General features: G+C 36.0%; 1 protein-coding gene across 1 annotated transcript; it reads right to left on the reverse strand.

Annotated features, from left to right (window-relative positions):
* Positions 1-8,485: 8,485 nt before the first annotated feature.
* FABP4 (fatty acid binding protein 4) lies at positions 8,486-13,539 on the reverse strand. Its single transcript, XM_005563621.5, has 4 exons — positions 13,399-13,539; positions 10,746-10,918; positions 9,733-9,834; positions 8,486-9,234 (listed from the first exon to the last, which is right to left on the reverse strand). The coding sequence occupies exons 1-4, from the start codon at positions 13,469-13,471 to the stop codon at positions 9,184-9,186; spliced, it is 399 nt and encodes a 132-aa protein (XP_005563678.1). The 5' UTR covers positions 13,472-13,539; the 3' UTR covers positions 8,486-9,183.
* Positions 13,540-18,297: the final 4,758 nt, after the last annotated feature.

The raw sequence follows: 18,297 nt of genomic DNA on the forward strand, positions 1-18,297 counted from the left end.
GACCTGCCTTGGGGAGAAAAAAATGTTCCTGGACCAAACTGAAGGTTGAGCCGCCGTTTCTTATGGCCCAATAACAAGATGCAGAAGTGGGGAGGAAGAAAGTTTTTATTTCTGTAACTGGTTACAGGGAGAAGGCCTGGAAATTATCACCAGACCAACTCCAAATTACAAATCTTTCCAGAGCTTCTATACCTTCTGAGCTATATGTCTATGTGTAAGTGTGCATTCATCTAAAGACATAAGTGATCAACTTCTTTTAATCTGTACCTAAGGTCTGAGTCCTGAAGACCTTCTTCTGGAGCTTCAGTAAGTTTACTTAATCTAAATGGGTCTAGGTGCTGGGGTGATTACCTTTATCTTGTCTCTTGCTAAATCATAAAGGTTTGGGGAGTTCCTTTAGACACCAATAAACTTGTTTGTGGAGGCCTGGGGAGTTTCTTCAGACCCCCAGTGAAACTTATTAAATCCTAAAAGAGTCCTATTAATAATTCCTTCGTTATCTTGTCATGCTTCAAGGCGCAGGAAAAGACTAGGCAAAACTTCTTGGTGGGCTCGTTGTTGCACTCCAGCCTTTGTATAAGGGCACTGGCTCAGTCATCTTTTAATGTTTAACCTTGTTACTCAGTCAGTGCTGGGACAGTTGTAATGGAGGCCCCCATTAGTGAGACCTACCTAGCCTATCACAAAAGGAGCAGATGAAAGGCGGGCAAGAGAAAGTCAGAGGGAGAGACAGAGATTCTGTTTTCTGAGGCCAATATTATAACAAAAGGCTGTCCTTCACATTTATTGCTCTGACACTTTTCTGAAGCTGCTTCAGGGATCAAAGACAGAAGGCTGAATACCTAGCTACTTATGAAATAATAAGGCTATGGGAGTCCTGAGCTAAGAACCATGGATAAAAATAAATTTTTATATACATATAAATCATTTTATTCATAGAGTCACAGGGATGTTGAGCATCTCTTCATGTGCTTATTGGACATATATATATCTTCTTCTCCTTTTTTTGTTTTTGAGACAGAATCTCTCTGTCACTCAGGCTGGAGTACAGTGGCATGACCTCAGCTCAGTGCAACCTCCGCCTCCCAGGCTCAAAAGATTCTCATGCCTCAGCCTCCTGAGCAGCTGTAACTACAGGCATGCACCACCGTGCCCAGCTAATTTTTTTGTATTTTTTGTAGAGATGGGGTTTCACTATGTTGGCCAGGCTGGTCTCAAACTCATGGCCTCAAAGGATCTGCCCTCTTCAGCCTCCCAAAGTGCTGGGATTATAGGTGTGAGTCATCACACCCTACCTTATATATCTTCGTTGGAGAAATGTCTATTCAAGTTCTTGGCCCATTTTGTAAATCAAATTGTTTGTTTCTTCTTGTTGAGTTTTACAGGTTCTCTAGATGTTCTTTTTTTTTTTTTTTTTTTTTTTTTTTTTTCCTTAGTGATGAGATCTCACTCTGTTGCCCAGGCTGGAATGCAGTGGTGGAATTATAGCTCACTGCCCCCTCTAAGTGAGTAACTGGGATTATAGGCATGAGCCAGTGTGCCTCGCTATTCTGGGTATTAATCCCTTCTCAGAGATATGATTCACAAATATTTTCTCCAGGTCTACAGATGGGTTACCTTTCCACACTGTTGATAGTGTCTTTTGATGTACAAAATGTTTAACTTTCATAAAGTACAGCTTGACTATTTTTTCTTTTGTTGCCTGTCCCTTTTGTGTCATATTCAGGAAATCACTGCCAAATCCAATGGCATGAATATTTTGCTCTATGTTTTCTTCTTTACTATGGTCTAAATGCTTGTGTGCCCCCAAAATTCATATGTTGAAATCTTAACCTCCAAGGTGATGGTATTAGGAGGAAAAGGCTTTTGGAGTTGATTATATCATGAGAGTGAAACCCTCTTGATTGAGATTCAAGCCCTTATAAAGGAAACCCCAGAGAAGTAGCTTATCACTTCCACCAGGTGAAGACACAATGAGAAGGCAGTAAGTGGACCCTTCCCAGACATTGATTAACACTTTAATCTTAGACTTCCCAGCTTCAAGAACTGTGGTAAATAAATTTCTATTATGTGTAGCTACCCAGTTTGTGTTGATTTATTATAGCCTAAATGGACCAAGATAGTCTTTGTGTCTACCTTTCTGCCAAGACCACACTGTTTTGATTATTAAAGCTTTGAAATAAGTTTTGACAGCAGGGAGTTTGATACCTCCAAACACGTTTTTTTTCAAGATCATTTTGGCCATTTGGGGTCCTTTGAAATTTTATGAATTTTAGTATAGATTTTTCTATTTCTGTGAAAAATGTCATTGAAATTTTGAAAAGGATTACATTAAATCTGTAGATTGCTTTGGGTAGTATTAACATCTTACCAGTATTGAGTCTTCCAATTCATAAACATGGGATGTCTTTCCATTTATTTATGTCTTAATTTATTTCAGCAAAATTTTGCAGTTTTCATTGTACAAGTTTTTCGTCACATTGAATAATTCCCAAATATTTTATTATTTTTGATGATATTGTAAATGAAATTCTTTTCATAATTTCCTTTATGTTGCTTATTGTTAGTGTATAGGATTATAACTGATTTTTATGTTAATTTTATACCTGAAACTTTGCTATTCTTTCTAATAGTATTTTGTGTGGAATCTTTAGGGTTTTTACACATAAGATCAGATCATATGCAGAGACAATTTTACTTCTTTCTTTCCAGCTTGGATCACTTATATTTATTTTTCTTGACTAATTGCTCTAACTAAGACTTCCAGTACTATGCTGAACAGAAGTGGTGAAAGCTGGCAGGCTTGCCTTGATCCTGATCTGAAAGAAAAAGCCTTCAGGTATTTCAGCATTATGTATGATGTTTGCTATGGGCTTGTCATAATTGGCCTTTATTATGTTGAAGTAGTTTCCTTTCATTCTTAGTTTTTTGAGAATTTTTTTTTTTAATCATGAAAGGGTGTTGAATTTTGTGAAATGCTTTTTCTGCATCAATTGAAATGACTGTGTTTTTTGGTCCTTCACTGTATTAATAGAATGTATTATGTCAATCAATTGTTATATTTCAATTGTTATATTTTGAGCCATCCTTGAATTCCAGGAATAAATCCTGCTTAGTTGTGTTGCTGGTACTTTCTTGAAGATTTTGCATCAATGTTCCTAAGGGATATTACTCTGTAGTTTTATTTTCTTGTAGTGTCTCCATCTAGATTTGGTATCAGGATAATGCTGGTTTCATATAATGAGTTAGAAAGTGTCTCCTTCTCTTCAATAGTTTGAAAAACCTTTGAGAAGAATTGATGTTAGTTATTCTTTAAATAGTTGGCAAAATTCACCTGTGAAGCCAGGAGGTCGAGGGATTTTCTTTATTGAAAGATTTTTTGATTTAATTTCCTTGCTAGCTATGGGTCTGTTCAGATTTTTAAATTTATTTCTTTATAATTTAATCTTGATAAGTTTTGTGTTTCTCAAAATCTGTCCATTTCATAAGGTTATTTCATTTGTGTGCAATTTTTCAGAGTTCTCTCTTCTAATTATTTTTATTTCTGTAGAATTGGTAGTAATATGCTAACTTCCATTTCTGATTTTAATAATTTGAGTTTTCCCTCTTTTTTTTCTTAGTCCATTTATCTAAAAATCTGCCAATTTTTTTTTTTTTTTTTTTTTTTTTGAGATGGAGTCTCACTGTCACACAGCCTGGAGTGCAATGGTGTAATCTTGGGTCACTGCAACCTCAGCCTCCCAGGTTCAAGCGATTGTCCAGCCTTAGCCTCCCAAGTAGCTGGGACTACAGGTGTGTGCCTCCACACACATAGTAAAGATGGCATTTCATCATGTTGGCCAGGCTGGTCTTGAACTCCTGACCTCTAGTGATCTGCCCACCTTGGCCTCCCAAAGTGCTGAGATTACATGCGTGAGCCACTGCACCTGGCTCTGTCAATTTTTTTTAATCTTTTCAAAGAACTAACTTGGTTTCATTGATTTTTTCCTACTGTTTTCTATATCTCTATTTTGTATATCTCTGCTCCAATTTTTATTATTTTCTGACTTCTGCTAGCTTTGAGTTTATTTTGTTCTTTCTCAGTTCATTAAGTTGTAAAGTTACATTTTTTGTTTGAGATCTTTCTTGTTTGCTAATTTAAGTATTTATAGCTCTACATTTCCTCCAGAGCACTACTTTCACTGTACCCCATAAGTTTTGGTATGTTGTGTTTTCATTTTTATTCAATTCTAAGTCTTTTCACACTTCCCTTTTGATTAATTCTTTGATTCACATATTAAAAGTGTGTTGCACATGGACACATATAGGGGAACAATGCACACTGGGGCCTTTCAGAGGGTGGAGGGTGAGAGAAGAAAGAAGATCAGGAAAAATAACTAATGAGTACTAGGCGTAATATCTAGCTAATGAAATAATCTGTTCAACAAACCCCAATAACACAAGTTTACTGATGTAAGAAACTTGAACTTGTACCCTTGATCTTAAAAGTTTTTTTTAAGAGTATTGCTTAATTTGCACAATTTTGTGAATTTTTTAGTTTTACTTGTTATTGACTTCATGAAGATACTGTGCATATTATCTATCCTGTAACATCTATTGAGACTTAGTTTGTGGCCTAACATATGGTCTATCTTGGGAAACTTTTCATTTACAGTTAAGAAGAATGTGTATGCTGCTGTTATTTGGTGGAGTGTTCTATATATGTCTGTTGTATCTAGCTGGTTTACTGTGTTGTTTAAATCCTCTATTTATTTACTTGTCTTCTGTCTGGTTGTTGTATTCATGGGGGTTGGAGGAAGAGGGTATTACTGAAATCTCCAACTATTACTGTAGAAATGTTTGTTTTTCTGTTTGGTTTTTATTGTCATTAGGTGAGTAAATATTTATAATTGTTATACCTTCTAGATGTACCGAAACTTTCCTTGATATATATAGCCCTTCTTTGTCTCTTGTGTGTAATTTTTTTTAATTTGAAGTCTATTTCTTCTGATATTAGTATACCAATCCCTGTTCTCTTTTGGTTACCATTTGCATGAAATTTATTTTTCCATTCTTTTATTATCAATCTATTTTTGTCTTTGGGTCTAAAATAAGTCTTTTGTAGACAGTGTACAGTTGGATCATTTTTTAAAACTTTATTCTGACAATCTCTACCTTTTGATTGGAGAGTTTAATCCATTCACTTACTTCTGTCATTTGCTGTTTGTTTACTATATGCATTATAACTTTTTGCATTTCGTCTTCTGCATTACTGTCTTATTTTGTGTTTACTTGGTTGTTTTATATGAACACTTTAATTTGCTTCTTATTCCTTTTTGTGTATATTCTATAGCTATATTTTTCTGGTTACCATGGGGATTATATTTAACACCCTAAAGTTATAACACTCTAATTTGAATTTATACCAATTTAACTTCAGCAACATATAAACATTCTGCTTATTTACAATTCTCTCCTATCTGGTTCAATTATTCATGTCACAAAATTACAGTTTCATACATTGTGTGTCCAAAGACAAAAACCATAATGTTAAAAATGCATCAGTTTCTTTATGTAAAAAACAAAATATAGAGTCACAAACCAAAGCTAAAATAATGTTAGTTTTTAGACTAAAAATCTAAATATTTTCAGTTTTAGACTAAAAATGTATAGTCTTTTAAATAATGTAGAAAATAAAAAGTGGAGTTACAAACTGTTGTTACTACAATACTAGATTTTAGAATTGCTCACATATTTACCTTTATCAAGATCTTTATTTCTTCATATGGCTTTAAGTTACTATGGAGTGTTCTTTCATTTCAACCTGCAGGACTTCCTTTCGCATTTGTAGGGCATCTTGTAGGGTAGGTCTAAGAGTAACAAACTCCTTCAGCTTTTTTTTTCTGGGGAAGTCTTAATTGTACCTTCACTTTGAAAGATGGTTTTGCCTAATACAGGATTCTTGGTTGACAGGTTTCTTTCATTTTAGCATTTTGAATATATTATCAGCCTAATGCCTTCTGACATCCAAAGTTTCCAATAAAAAAATCTGCTGATAATCTTATTAAGAATCCCTTGAATATGGTGAGTTGCTTCTCTCTTGCTGCTTTCAAGATTCTCTCATCTTTGGCTTTTTGTTTGATTAGAATGTATCTCAATATGGGTCTCTTTGAGTTCATTCTAGTTGAAATTTGTTGAGCCTCTTTGATGTTTATAGTCATGCCTTTCACCAAATTTGGGAAGTTTTTGGTCATTATTTCTTATTCTCTCTGCCTCTTTCTCTCTCTTATCCTTCTGAGACTCTCTCAATGCATATGTTGGTCTGTTTGATGGTGTCCCACATGTTCCTTAGGCTCTGTTCATTTTTCTTGATTTTTTAAAAAAAAGTTCCTCAAACTCAGTAATTTTCATTGCCCTGTCTTCAATGGCACTGATTCTTTTTGCTATCTGCTCAAATATGTCTTTGAATCCTGCTAGTGGATTTTTTATTTCCATTGTTGTACTTTTCAGCTCTAGATTTTCCATTGGTTTACTCTTTGGTTTTCTATTTATTTACTGATAATTTCTTTTGTCTATTCCTCATTTTCTTGACTTTCTCTACATCATCCTTTAATTCTTTGAGCATATTTAAGGAAGTAATTTTAAAGTCTTTGTCTAATAGGTTACCATCTGGTCTTTCTCAAGAAGAGTTTTTGTTGGTGTATTAATTTACTTTTTGAATGGGCCATACTTTCCCGTTACTTTATATGTCTTGTGATTTTTTTTTGTTGAAAACTAAATATCTGAATCTAATATTGTGATAACTCTGGTAATCAGATTCTTCCCCACTTGAGGAACTGCTGTTTTTGTTTTGTTTAATTTTTTATTGTTGTAGGCTATCTATCTTCAGAGTTAGCCTAAGGAATAAACTTAAGGTCTTCTCAGGTTTTTTCTGAGCCTGTGACTTCCTTACGTATGCATACTGACTTTTTAATTTTCGTCGCATATGTGGTTGCTTTAATGTCCTAGTCTTTAATGTCTGGAGCTTAAAAGGAAAAAAGAAAAACATATATGATGTGGGATGTAGGGAAGGAGCTGACTTTTTAAATACACTGGAAGCTACTTCAGCCCAAGAAGAAATGACTTACAACAATAAGGGGTGTTGTGTGTGTGTGTGTGTGTGTGTGCGCAACAATAGCTGCTGGCCAATGTGTCTGCACTTCTGTGATGAGAAGCAGCAATCATTAATCAAAACACAGATCCATAACATTTGGAAAACTTGGTTCTTACTTCCCATCCTAGTTCCTGCAAGATGACTGCAAGCTGCTCCAGGGACATGTGCACAGCTGTCTCCTATGAGGGTTGTGGGTGAGTGTGAGTATCTGCAACTGGATTAAGAGCTGAAATTGACCAAAATTAACTGCAACTTACCATCCAAAACTTCCCCTGAATATTGCAAGGATTCAATAGATTTCAGAGTTTCAAAATAGATGCATTAGACAGATTCTGCCTGTGCATTTTTTGTCTAGGTAGGAAGACATATTCCTGCTCATCCTACTCTGCCATCTTCCAGAATCCTCTTCAGATTCACTTTATGACATTTTCTGACTGAAGTTACCACTTGGACACTTACGGCTTCCAGGTCTATATTCAAGACAGGATAGCTCTCTTGAATTTCAGATTCTTATATCTATTTCTTACTTGGTTTTATGATGTTAAGCTCTGTGCCTCAATTTCTTTATCTGTAAACAGAAATCCAAATCCTCCCATCAGATTATTTTGATGACAAATGATTTAAAGCTTGCCAAGTGCCTGGCGCCATCATTAGTGCTTAATAAATATTTGTTTACCAAGAATTGTCCTAACATATGCTTATACATCTTCTCTATTTAAGTTTCCTCAAACCCAAAGTGAGAGTCTAACTCTATGTTCTTATAGAAAAATAAATGCTTATAGTCAGGGAACTAGTCCACCTCTTCTGGCCTCTCCATATCGTAGTGTTATGTATAGGATAAGTATGCAGAAAATGAAAACCTTTGGACTTATTTTTAAAAAGAGAATCACAAACAGAATTATATTAACAGCAACATATACTTCGGCAGATTTTGTCTTACTATTAAATGTAAGCATGTGATTTGTAAATTTCAGTCTATGTACAGGAAATCTCAATAATCTGGAAAGGTGCTTTGTAACTTCTACAAGAGGTGGGAAAAACATACAGATGACACATACACAGACATGCACATTCACACACACAGTACCTTGGGAAACTCATTATCACTTTTGTGTATTTTATAAGCTGAAATCCCTTGGATATTTTATTTGAATCAAAAATTTTACTGGTGAGAAAAAGAAAAGTTTGGAAACCATGGCAATAAAATTTGAATCTACTCATGTACAAGGCTATTGTCACTTTTCTGAAATGAATATGATGGAATTATTTGCACTGAATTCTGGAGAGATATTCAAAATATTTTGAGAGAGAGAGAGAAAGAGAGATCACATACACATAACTTTCATTATAGTATATTGTTATAACTGTTCTGTTTTATTAGTTATGGTGCCTAATTTAAAAATTAAACTTTATTGTAGGTATATATGTATAGAAAAAAACATAGTATATATAGGATTTGGTACTATCTGTGGTTTCAGTCACCCACTGGGGGTCTTGGAATGTAACCCTGTGGATAAGGGGGAACTACTGTATATACTCCTCTCTTGCAATGCACTAAGACAGAGCAGGTATAAAACGTGAGCACTTGGGCCAGCTGGCTGTGGACAATTTCACTACATGTAAAACTACCATAGGTTTCTGAGATACACCTACTTAACTATAGCTATGATAAAGAAAGATTTAATATTTAGTAATGGTACATACTTGTTATCTCCTACCTAGGGAAATTCATAGATATCCCTCTTTACCTTGAATTATTATGAAAGATTTTATTATTTATATCAGAACAAAACAATAATGCAAATTTCCCATTTCCTTCACTCAATTATGACTAAGAATATATCATAAGCACAATGAATACATCATTATATCACTTTCTAAATCTACAAAAAGTTTATTTAACTAGCATAACCATATTGAATAAAATCAGCTTGGCAGCAAATTAGTTGCTTGCTAAATCATGGAAAACAACAACATCTTTTTGAACAATATATCCAACAGAATGTTGTAGAGTTCAATGCAAACTTCAGTCCAGGTCAATGCCTCTTGGCTTATGCTCTCTCATAAACTCTGGTGGAAGTGACGCCTTTCATGATGCATTCCTAGACACAGAAAACAATTCTTGGTCAATCACCGGGACTAAACTATGGATTTATTTATTGTATCTCTCAATGTTGGGAATAAAACAATATTCATTCAAAAGATATTCATTTCTGGACTCCTATGTATGTACCCATATGTTGTAATAAGATAGGGAGTTACAAAGACCAGGAAAATACAAGTTTTCCCCTCCAGGTGCCTTAAAATCTGTATGGTGAGTGAGAAACATAAGCAGAGATAGATAATATAGTGTGGTGGGGGCATCACTGGAGACAGCCTTAGGATGCCTGGAAGCAGGCAGAGAATGCTTCCTAGAAGACAGCATGCCCTTGTTGAGCTCAAAAGCATGAAGGGCAAATGACAGAGTGGAAGCATAATTCCAATACAATCATCTTTCTGTTTTAGATAATCAAAAGGAAAATCTGTTTCCTTAAGTGGAATAGTGATCATGAGATGACCTAGCAGTAAGATCCAGATTTAAGTAGCCAGAAGATACTCACGATCACCAGTTTGTCATCCTCTCGTTTTCTCTTTATGGTGGTTGATTTTCCATCCCATTTCTGCACATGTACCAGGACACCCCCATCTAAGGTTATGGTGCTCTGTAGGCATAAGAAAATGTGATTACAATTTGCATATGGAGGCAGAAAATAAAATTTATAATACGGTGTCTTTGTTCAAAGGAATATTTTGAGGTAATTAGTAATTCTAAATGACAAGAATATATTGCAACAAGAAAAAAAATGAGTCTCAAAACCAACAACGTAACCACTTATAGATACGTTATGCCCAGAGTGTTATACAAATTACATAATTGGAAAAATACTGTGAAGGAATATAAAAAAGAAATTTACATTGAGATGATAGTAGTATGGGTGGTTTCTCTATTTCTTTCTTCCATTTTTCTAAACATTCTCTTACATTATTGTAATATTTTAATTTACTTGAAATACTCTATGTATTGTATGACTCAAATAAATTATGTTAATCATTTTTTGTTAATATGGAGACAGGCCAGGTGTGGTGGCTCACAACTGTAATTCCAGCACTTAGGGAGGCCAAGGCAGGAGGATTGCTTGAGGCCAGGAGTTTGAGACCAGCCTGGGCAACATAGTAAAATTCTGTCTCTACAAAAAAATTAAAAAATTAGCTGGGTGTGATGGCACACAGCTGTGTTACCAGCTACTCCGGAGGCTGAAGTGGGAGAAACACCTGAGCCCAGGAATTCAAGGCTGTAGTGAGATATGATTGAGCCATGTCACTGCAGCCTGGTTGACAGAGTGAGACCCTGTCTCTAAAAATAATAATAATTTTTTAACATGAGGGCAACTTAAGAAAATGGGGAAAAATTCACCAACTCTATATGTAAGGAAACACGGTTTAGATGTAGGAGTTCAGGGATCTTTGGCTTATGATAGAATGGTTTTCCTCCTTTTATCATAAAATGATTTCTAATAAGCAGTGGTGATTTAGAAACCAGGCATGTACTCTGTGCCAGTTCCTTATTTCTCACCTTGACTTTCCTGTCATCTGCGGTGACTTCGTCAAATTCCTGACCCAGTTTGAAGGAAATCTCAGTATTTTTAAAGGTACTTTCGGATTTAATGGTGATCACATCCCCATTCACACTGATGATCATGTTAGGTTTGGCCATGCCTGCCACTTTCCTGGTGGCAAAGCCCACTCCTACAGTTAGGAATAGAAAAGATGTCAGGTTGACATTTTCTGTCACATACTTAGCCAAGCCAGACAATGTGTGTCTGCCCACAGGTGCATGTGTAAGAGGAAAAAGACACAGTGAGTTTCTTAAAGGCCTTAATTTAAATAGCGCTTGCAGATAAAATCAGGTTAATACTTAAACACACACACACACACACACACAAAACCACACACACACACACACACACACACACACACACACAACCTCTGAGAAACAATAGGTATAGGCCTATTCTTTAAATTTCCCTTTCTCTGGTCTGGATACACCTTCTCAGGAGACCCATTGTTTATTTTCAACAAAAATCTTTGGGAAGATATATATTTAAAATGTTAGCCACTATTGTTTTTCTCTCTTAATAAAATAGTTGACCATTCCATCTTAGATACTCAATATTACATTTAAGAAGGCACAAAGACAGAATTTTCAACAGAATTTTGGGGGTTAATGTAGAGTTATTTAGTTAAATGTTTGTCAGTTTTGAGTGTACAAAAGTCACATTTCATAGCATTTGTTGCCAAGTCTACTTTTCTGTGCTTCTTTCTCAAATTACTCCACCATGAGATGAAGATTTTGATGAATTTATACAAAAGGCAAAATGTTTCCTACATTTATAACATTTTAGAATGGTGATATCATTCCTAATAATTTATAGGGGATATTTAAAAAGGGACTAGTCATCAAATTGTGAAAACTTTAACATTTAAGAAATCAATGTTTCTTAGTTTAGAATAGGTTAGAAGCCAATACTTAGATTTCCAATCACCTAAGTTGTGAACTTTTCTTTCTTAAAAAGGAGAATATATTGTCTTGTGCAAGGTATGGAATGAATAATTTACAGCCAAACATAGCAGTAACTTGCTGTCACTGTGTATGTCATGCAGAATTTATTAGTCATAGATGTGTTGAATTTTTTAAACATGTGCATGTAAATCTAAACTCTTTCTTTGACTAAAGGCAACCAAAGGTTAGAAATTGGGAAGAACTGGGAGAGACACATGGTGCAAAATAAGTAATTCTGAGGCTCTGATTTCACTGGCTGTCTGAAAAATGGCCACAGGTGTGTCTTCAAGTCCTGGCTCTGTTACAAAATATAACATTAAATGTATGGAGTGAGTCTGCTTCGTGAATGGAGGCAAAACTGAGTGTGATTCTAGAATGGCTGACCTTGGGAAAAACCATAGTCTCCATTTGCTTGATTTTGCTTTTATGTGACTGATGAAAACAATACCTGTTCACTCATCCTCAATTTCATGCAGAAGGTGTTTTATTGACTTTAATTATCATCAGTCCTTTATAATTTAAATACACAGTGTTATTAGAAAATATAAATATTAAAAGTATAAAATTTTTCTAAAAATAAATAGTTAAATGACCCCAAATCCTGGCATTTCTGCATCCGTGCATATTAATTAGTTTATTGAATCACTCTAGTTTATCCTAGAAAGTCTCTCTCATGCTAAAGTCACCAATTTTCCTATCATCTAAAAACAAGAAACATAGTTACAGACAAGCAAAAAAGTATATACTGTATAATTTACAGGAGGGTTAAGTGTTTTGAGATTTAATAATTACGTTTTAAACCCTAAGATTGCATAAAATTCCTCCCCAGTTTGCTAACCCCAGTTCTGACTTTCATGGACTGTCATGCATGGGGTTGAGGGAGAAAGGCTTTCAAAGTAGAAGCTGCCTGAGAGAGACGTTGTCTCTTCTACTTTGCCTCCATTGTTATCTGAGAGGCGTTCATCCAATGACATGCTGACAATGTTAATAGCATCTAAAAAATTAAACACCTCTACTATCAAAGAAGAGGTATGTTATGTACGTAACATTCTCCTTTTAAATTGGTTGATAATTCTATGGCATCCTATGTCATTTCTAGTCAAAGGAAGTATTTAAGTTGTTTAAGAAACATATTTCTGAAATTAAAATTTTTGTCTATCATAAAACAACCACATATTTTAATAGATTAACATTGAGACAAGAAAATAATTGGCTAACATACAGTTATTGAAAAAGAACATTGCATTAAGGGAACTAGAGTGCTTTCAGTTTCAAATGAAAATTATTGCATACTAACTTTTTTCCAAGTTATTGCTTATTTTATATGCAAAAGGGGATGAAAGAGAAATAGGCAAAGAGCTAAGTAAACCAAGGATACCCAAGTTTTGCAATTAAAGTCAAATCTTATCATTTTTAAAGGCCATAAACATTCAATTTAGACACTTTTTAATATTGGTACACCTTCAGGAAGCATTAGTTGTAGCTTTGGTTCAGAATTTCTCTATAAACAAATGATTATCACTTGCTATGTGTGCAGCCTTTCTATAGAAAGCAGCATTTTCATTTCTGGCCAGGGCTTCCAGACATTGCTATAAACACAGCTATAAACTCTTGTTCCCAAAAGAAAATATTATAAATCCAGTCATTCCACAATGCATTTCCTTACCTACTTCTTTCATATAATCATCAAAGTTTTCACTGGAGACAAGTTTCCAGGTACCTACAAAAGCATCACACATTTTGTAAGTTCTAGGATTATTCTTCAAGGTGAGAAGGAAGCTGCAGTTTTCAAGAGAGTGCTGTGACCCTCTGGAGTCCAGATAACTTCCTTTTAAAGGTGCTCAGAACATGTGATCTTAGGAATGACCAATTGGGAATGATAGCCAATCATTTCCTTCATTACCAGCCTGTGCATTTTTTTCTCTGAGTCATGTTTTTAATAGACATTTCTCAACTTTGGTTCTCCCTGGCAAATAGTCATTGGACTTAGAGTACAAATTATTTTTAAACCACTAACAGGATATTTTAAACATTCCTGTTTTGACAGCTTAATGCTCAGTGCACTGAATTTCCCCCTATTATTCCTATACGTATTTATCCCAGTGTAGAGAGGGGAAATTATTTTGAGATAAACTTTGACCTTATTTTGGGGGAGGGTATTTAAATTGTAGTTATGTGGTTCTTTTGAATTGAGAAATTGCCATACATATTTTCTATTATTCCTATACATATTTGTCCCAGTGTAGAAAGGGGAAATTATTTTGAGATAAACTTTGACCTTATTTTGGGGGAGGAGGTATTTAAATTGCAGTTATGTGGTTCTTTTGAATTGCGGAACATAAGAACTGCCTCGGAGATTCTTACATAATTGCAAAGGCTCTTTGGGGCAGTACTGTCTCAGGAATTACCTGGCAATGAAAACAAAATAAGTAATGGGATTTAAAAGTACTCCAGATTTCTGATTTCAAATGCTTTATATGAATAAAAAAGTACTTTCAATTCATCCATCAGTAATCTGGACTGTAGATTTCATCAAAATGATAATGTAACCTCACTCTTTCCATCTCCTAAATGAGAGCATAGCATCGATTTCCACAGATCCTTTGAAAAATGGGCCTCATTCTAAAATACTTTCCTCATACTGAGAAAGTGCATTCAATTTCTGAACTGTGTCATAAGTTCCGAATTTATTCAGATCAGAAATGGTGTGGTCGCATGCTACCAAAACCAATATCCTTCTTTAATACAGTCACCAATTTGTGAAACTAGTTTTCTAAAGTAATCGTGGTTTTCAATTCCCTTTGCCCCATGCAAGAATGATGGAAGATGTTCGCGTGTGCTGCAAATTCCCACGAACTTACCCAGATTTAGGGGGAAAAAAAAGAAACTGAAATATTTCAGAGTGATGTATTGCCACACTGTGTATCCCACTGAACAGTACCTGCTGAGCATATGATTGATTCACAAGCCAGTGTAAGTATCCTGAGGGCTTCCCAAAAATGTTTGTGGCAGGAAATTCTGTAAGCAACAGGATTTTCTGTAGGAAAGCAAGTTGCTATGAAAGCCTGATAAAGTTAGGTTTTGCATTTGTTAATGGCACAGTAATAACGCTCATCTACTCTGGACTGTTGCATAGATACATAGACTGTGGTGATGTGCCATCAGGTAGGCTTGCTTTTAGTGATCCACCTGTTTCCCATTGAATAAGACCGTTCAGATGGAAAGTAACTAAAAGTGACAAATCTTAATAGAGGGATGTTTTTGATAATGTTTTAAATTAATTTTCTTCAGACAGGTTTTTAAATGATTGAATTTGAATACATACTTTGTGTATTGTAACACTGCAATTTGGTTTTTAAAAATTTTTGTTTCTATAGATTTAGGACTACATGTGCATTTTTGTTACCTATGTATATTGAGTAGTAATAAAGTCTGGACTTTTAGTGTAACCATCACCCAAATAGTGTATATTGTACCCAATTGGTAATTTCTTTTTTTTTTTTTTTTTTTTTTGAGACGGAGTCTCGCTCTGTCGCCCAGGCTGGAGTGCAGTGGCGCTATCTCGGCTCACTGCAAGCTCCGCCTCCCGGGTTTACGCCATTCTCCTGCCTCAGCCTCCCGAGTAGCTGGGACTACAGGCGCCCGCCACCTCGCCCGGCTAATTTTTTGTATTTTTAGTAGAGACGGGGTTTCATTGTGTTAGCCAGGATGGTCTCGATCTCCTGACCTCGTGATCCGCCCGTCTCGGCCTCCCAAAGTGCTGGGATTACAGGCTTGAGCCACCGCGCCCGGCCCCCAATTGGTAATTTCTTTCCTTCTTTCCTTCTTTCCTTCCTTCCTTCCTTCCTTCCTTCCTTCCTTCCTTCCTTCCTTCCTTCCTTCCTTCCTGCCTGCCTGCCTGCCTGCCTGCCTGCCTTCCTTTCTTTCCTTTCTTTCTTTTCTTTCTTCTTTTTTTGATGGAGTTTTGACTTTATTGCCCAGGCTGGAATGCGGTGGCACGATCTTGGCTCACTGCAACCTCTGCCTCCCGGATTCAAGCGATTCTCCTACCTCAGCCTCCCTAGTAGCTGGGATTACAGGCACCCACCACCATGCCTGGATAATTTTTCTTTTTTCTTTTTCTTTTTGAGACAGAGTCTCGCTCTGTCTCCCAGGCTGGAGTGCAGTGGTGCACTCTCCGCTCACTGCAAGCTCCGTTGCCTCCCAGGTTCACGCCATTCTCCTGCCTCAGCCTCCTGAGAAGCTGGGACTACAGGCGCCCACCACCACGCCCGGCTAATTTTTTTTTATTTTTATTTTTTGTATTTTTAGTAGAGACGGGGTTTCACGGTGTTCACCAGGATGGTCTCAATCTCCCGACTTCGTGATCCACCCACCTTGGCCTCCCAAAGTGCTGGGATTACAGGCGTGAGCCACCGTGCCCGGCCAATTTTTCTTTTTTCTTTTTTTGTATTTTTAGTTGAGACGGGGTTTTGCCATGTTGGCCAGGCTGGTCTCGAACTCCTGACCTCAGGTGATCCACTCGCCTCAGTCTCCCAAAGTGCTGGGATTGCAGGCGTGAGCCACCGTGCCCAGCCCCAATAGGTAATTTCTTATCCCTTGCCCCCTCCCACCTTCCCACCTTTTGGAGTCTCCAGTTGTCTATTATTCCACTCTGCATGTCTGTGTGTACACATTGTTTAGCTCCCACTTATAAGTGAGAATATGTGGTATTTGACTTTCTGTTTCTGATTTATTTCACTTAAGATAATGGTCTCCAGTTTTACCTATATTGCTGCAAAAGAAATGATCTCATTCCTTTTTATGGCTGAGTGATATTCCATGGTAAATATATATCACATTGTCTTTATCCAGTCATCCATTGATGGACACTTAGGTTGATTTCATGACTTTTTTACTGTGAATTATTGTTTTAGAGATTGACTGTCTGGTAGTGTAATCTCTGGTCACATGTGGCTCTTAAAATGTGGCTAGTATGACTGAGAAATTGAACTTTTAATTTTAGTTAATTTTAATTAAAATGTAAGAAATGATCCTCAATTCAGTTATTGAAAAACTTTTAAATATGTTTGAACCAATGTGACTATGCCAATCTGCTTTTTCATTGTAAATTTTATGAAATCTAAATATTGGACAAGTGTTTCAGAAGAAAATTTAGATGAATTGAGATGAACTGTTAGTATAAAATATATACCAGATTTTGAAGACAATGTAAAAATGTATACTATATTATTAATTTTCTTACATTGATTACATGTTGAAATGACAACATTTTAGATATGTTAGGTTAAATCGAATATATTACAAAATTAATTTAACTTATTTCTTTTTTACTTTCCTAATGTGGCTACAAGAAAATTTTAGATTGTATCTGTGGCTTACATTATACTTCTCTTGGGCTGTGCAGTTTTAGAGTACCATACTAACAGCAAGCTTTGCTTATTTATTCAACATGTGATCAGGCATTGTGCTAACCAATGGGGATTCAACAGTGAGCCAGCCAGGGGAGGCATTTGCATGCTCTCATGGAGCTTACATTCTAGTACTGGAGAAGGTCATATACAAGGAGACCTTGTGTATGAAACATGAAATAAGCCAATCACAGGTAGTGCTATGTTTCAGAGCCAACAGAATGGGGTACTCTGATGTAATGGCCACTGTGAGGGTTGGAGTAGTAGATGGGGCAATCTGGGAAAGTCCGTCAAAGAAGGTAGACAATTGAGCTGTCAGCTGAATGACGAGAAGACAGCCACAGGAAGATCAGGAAAAAGATTGTTTCCAGCACAGGAAACTGCAGGAGCTGCTGGTTCTGTTACCTTTCAGAACAATTTCACCCAAACACAGCCACCCTGACAAATACAGATATATGTTCCTAGTGAGCAAAGTCCAGGGTCCATTAAGGAAGGGATTTTTGTTCAGATTAATTTATTGTTAGATACAAAGTAATTACGTATTCAATACAATCCCTGAAGGAAACTGTTCTTAGATGGGTTAGTGAGAGTACACTAGCACGCCTGTAAACAACAACAACAACAACAAAATTTGAAGGATATATTTGTGGGCCAGTAGCATCATCTTCTATATCAGCATATTCAGTGCCTGGTCATCGCTGGAGAAATGGCATAGCTGAAATTTTCTAGAAACAACTATTGGCTCTTTTAATGAGTTAATATAAACAAGAATAGTAGTAACCTATAGTAAAGGACCTTGGTAACTTAAACAGCAATGAGACAAGTAAGATGTGAGAAGGTAGTTGAATTCAAAGGAAGACATTTCATATGATCACTTGTTAAGAGTAACAAGGCTTGGCAGTTTCTTACCTGAGAGATATTGCCCTTAAAAGCAGCTCAATGTATATCCACTAGGTTTCGTCTCGTGTAGGGTAGAGAACTCTTTCTGGATGATAAACTGTCCAGAAATTGAATGCAGAGGCCCAAAACTCGTGCTCTGCAGTATAAACAGGAATGTAAACAACTGTTCAGTTCTTAAAGAAATTATCTTTATCTTGATACCTAAGAGTTACTCTTGCTGACGTGGAGAAAATGGAATGTTTGTTCATCAAATT

Source organism: Macaca fascicularis, chromosome 8 (assembly GCF_037993035.2).
Source record: "Macaca fascicularis isolate 582-1 chromosome 8, T2T-MFA8v1.1".
Lineage (NCBI taxonomy): Eukaryota > Metazoa > Chordata > Mammalia > Primates > Cercopithecidae > Macaca > Macaca fascicularis.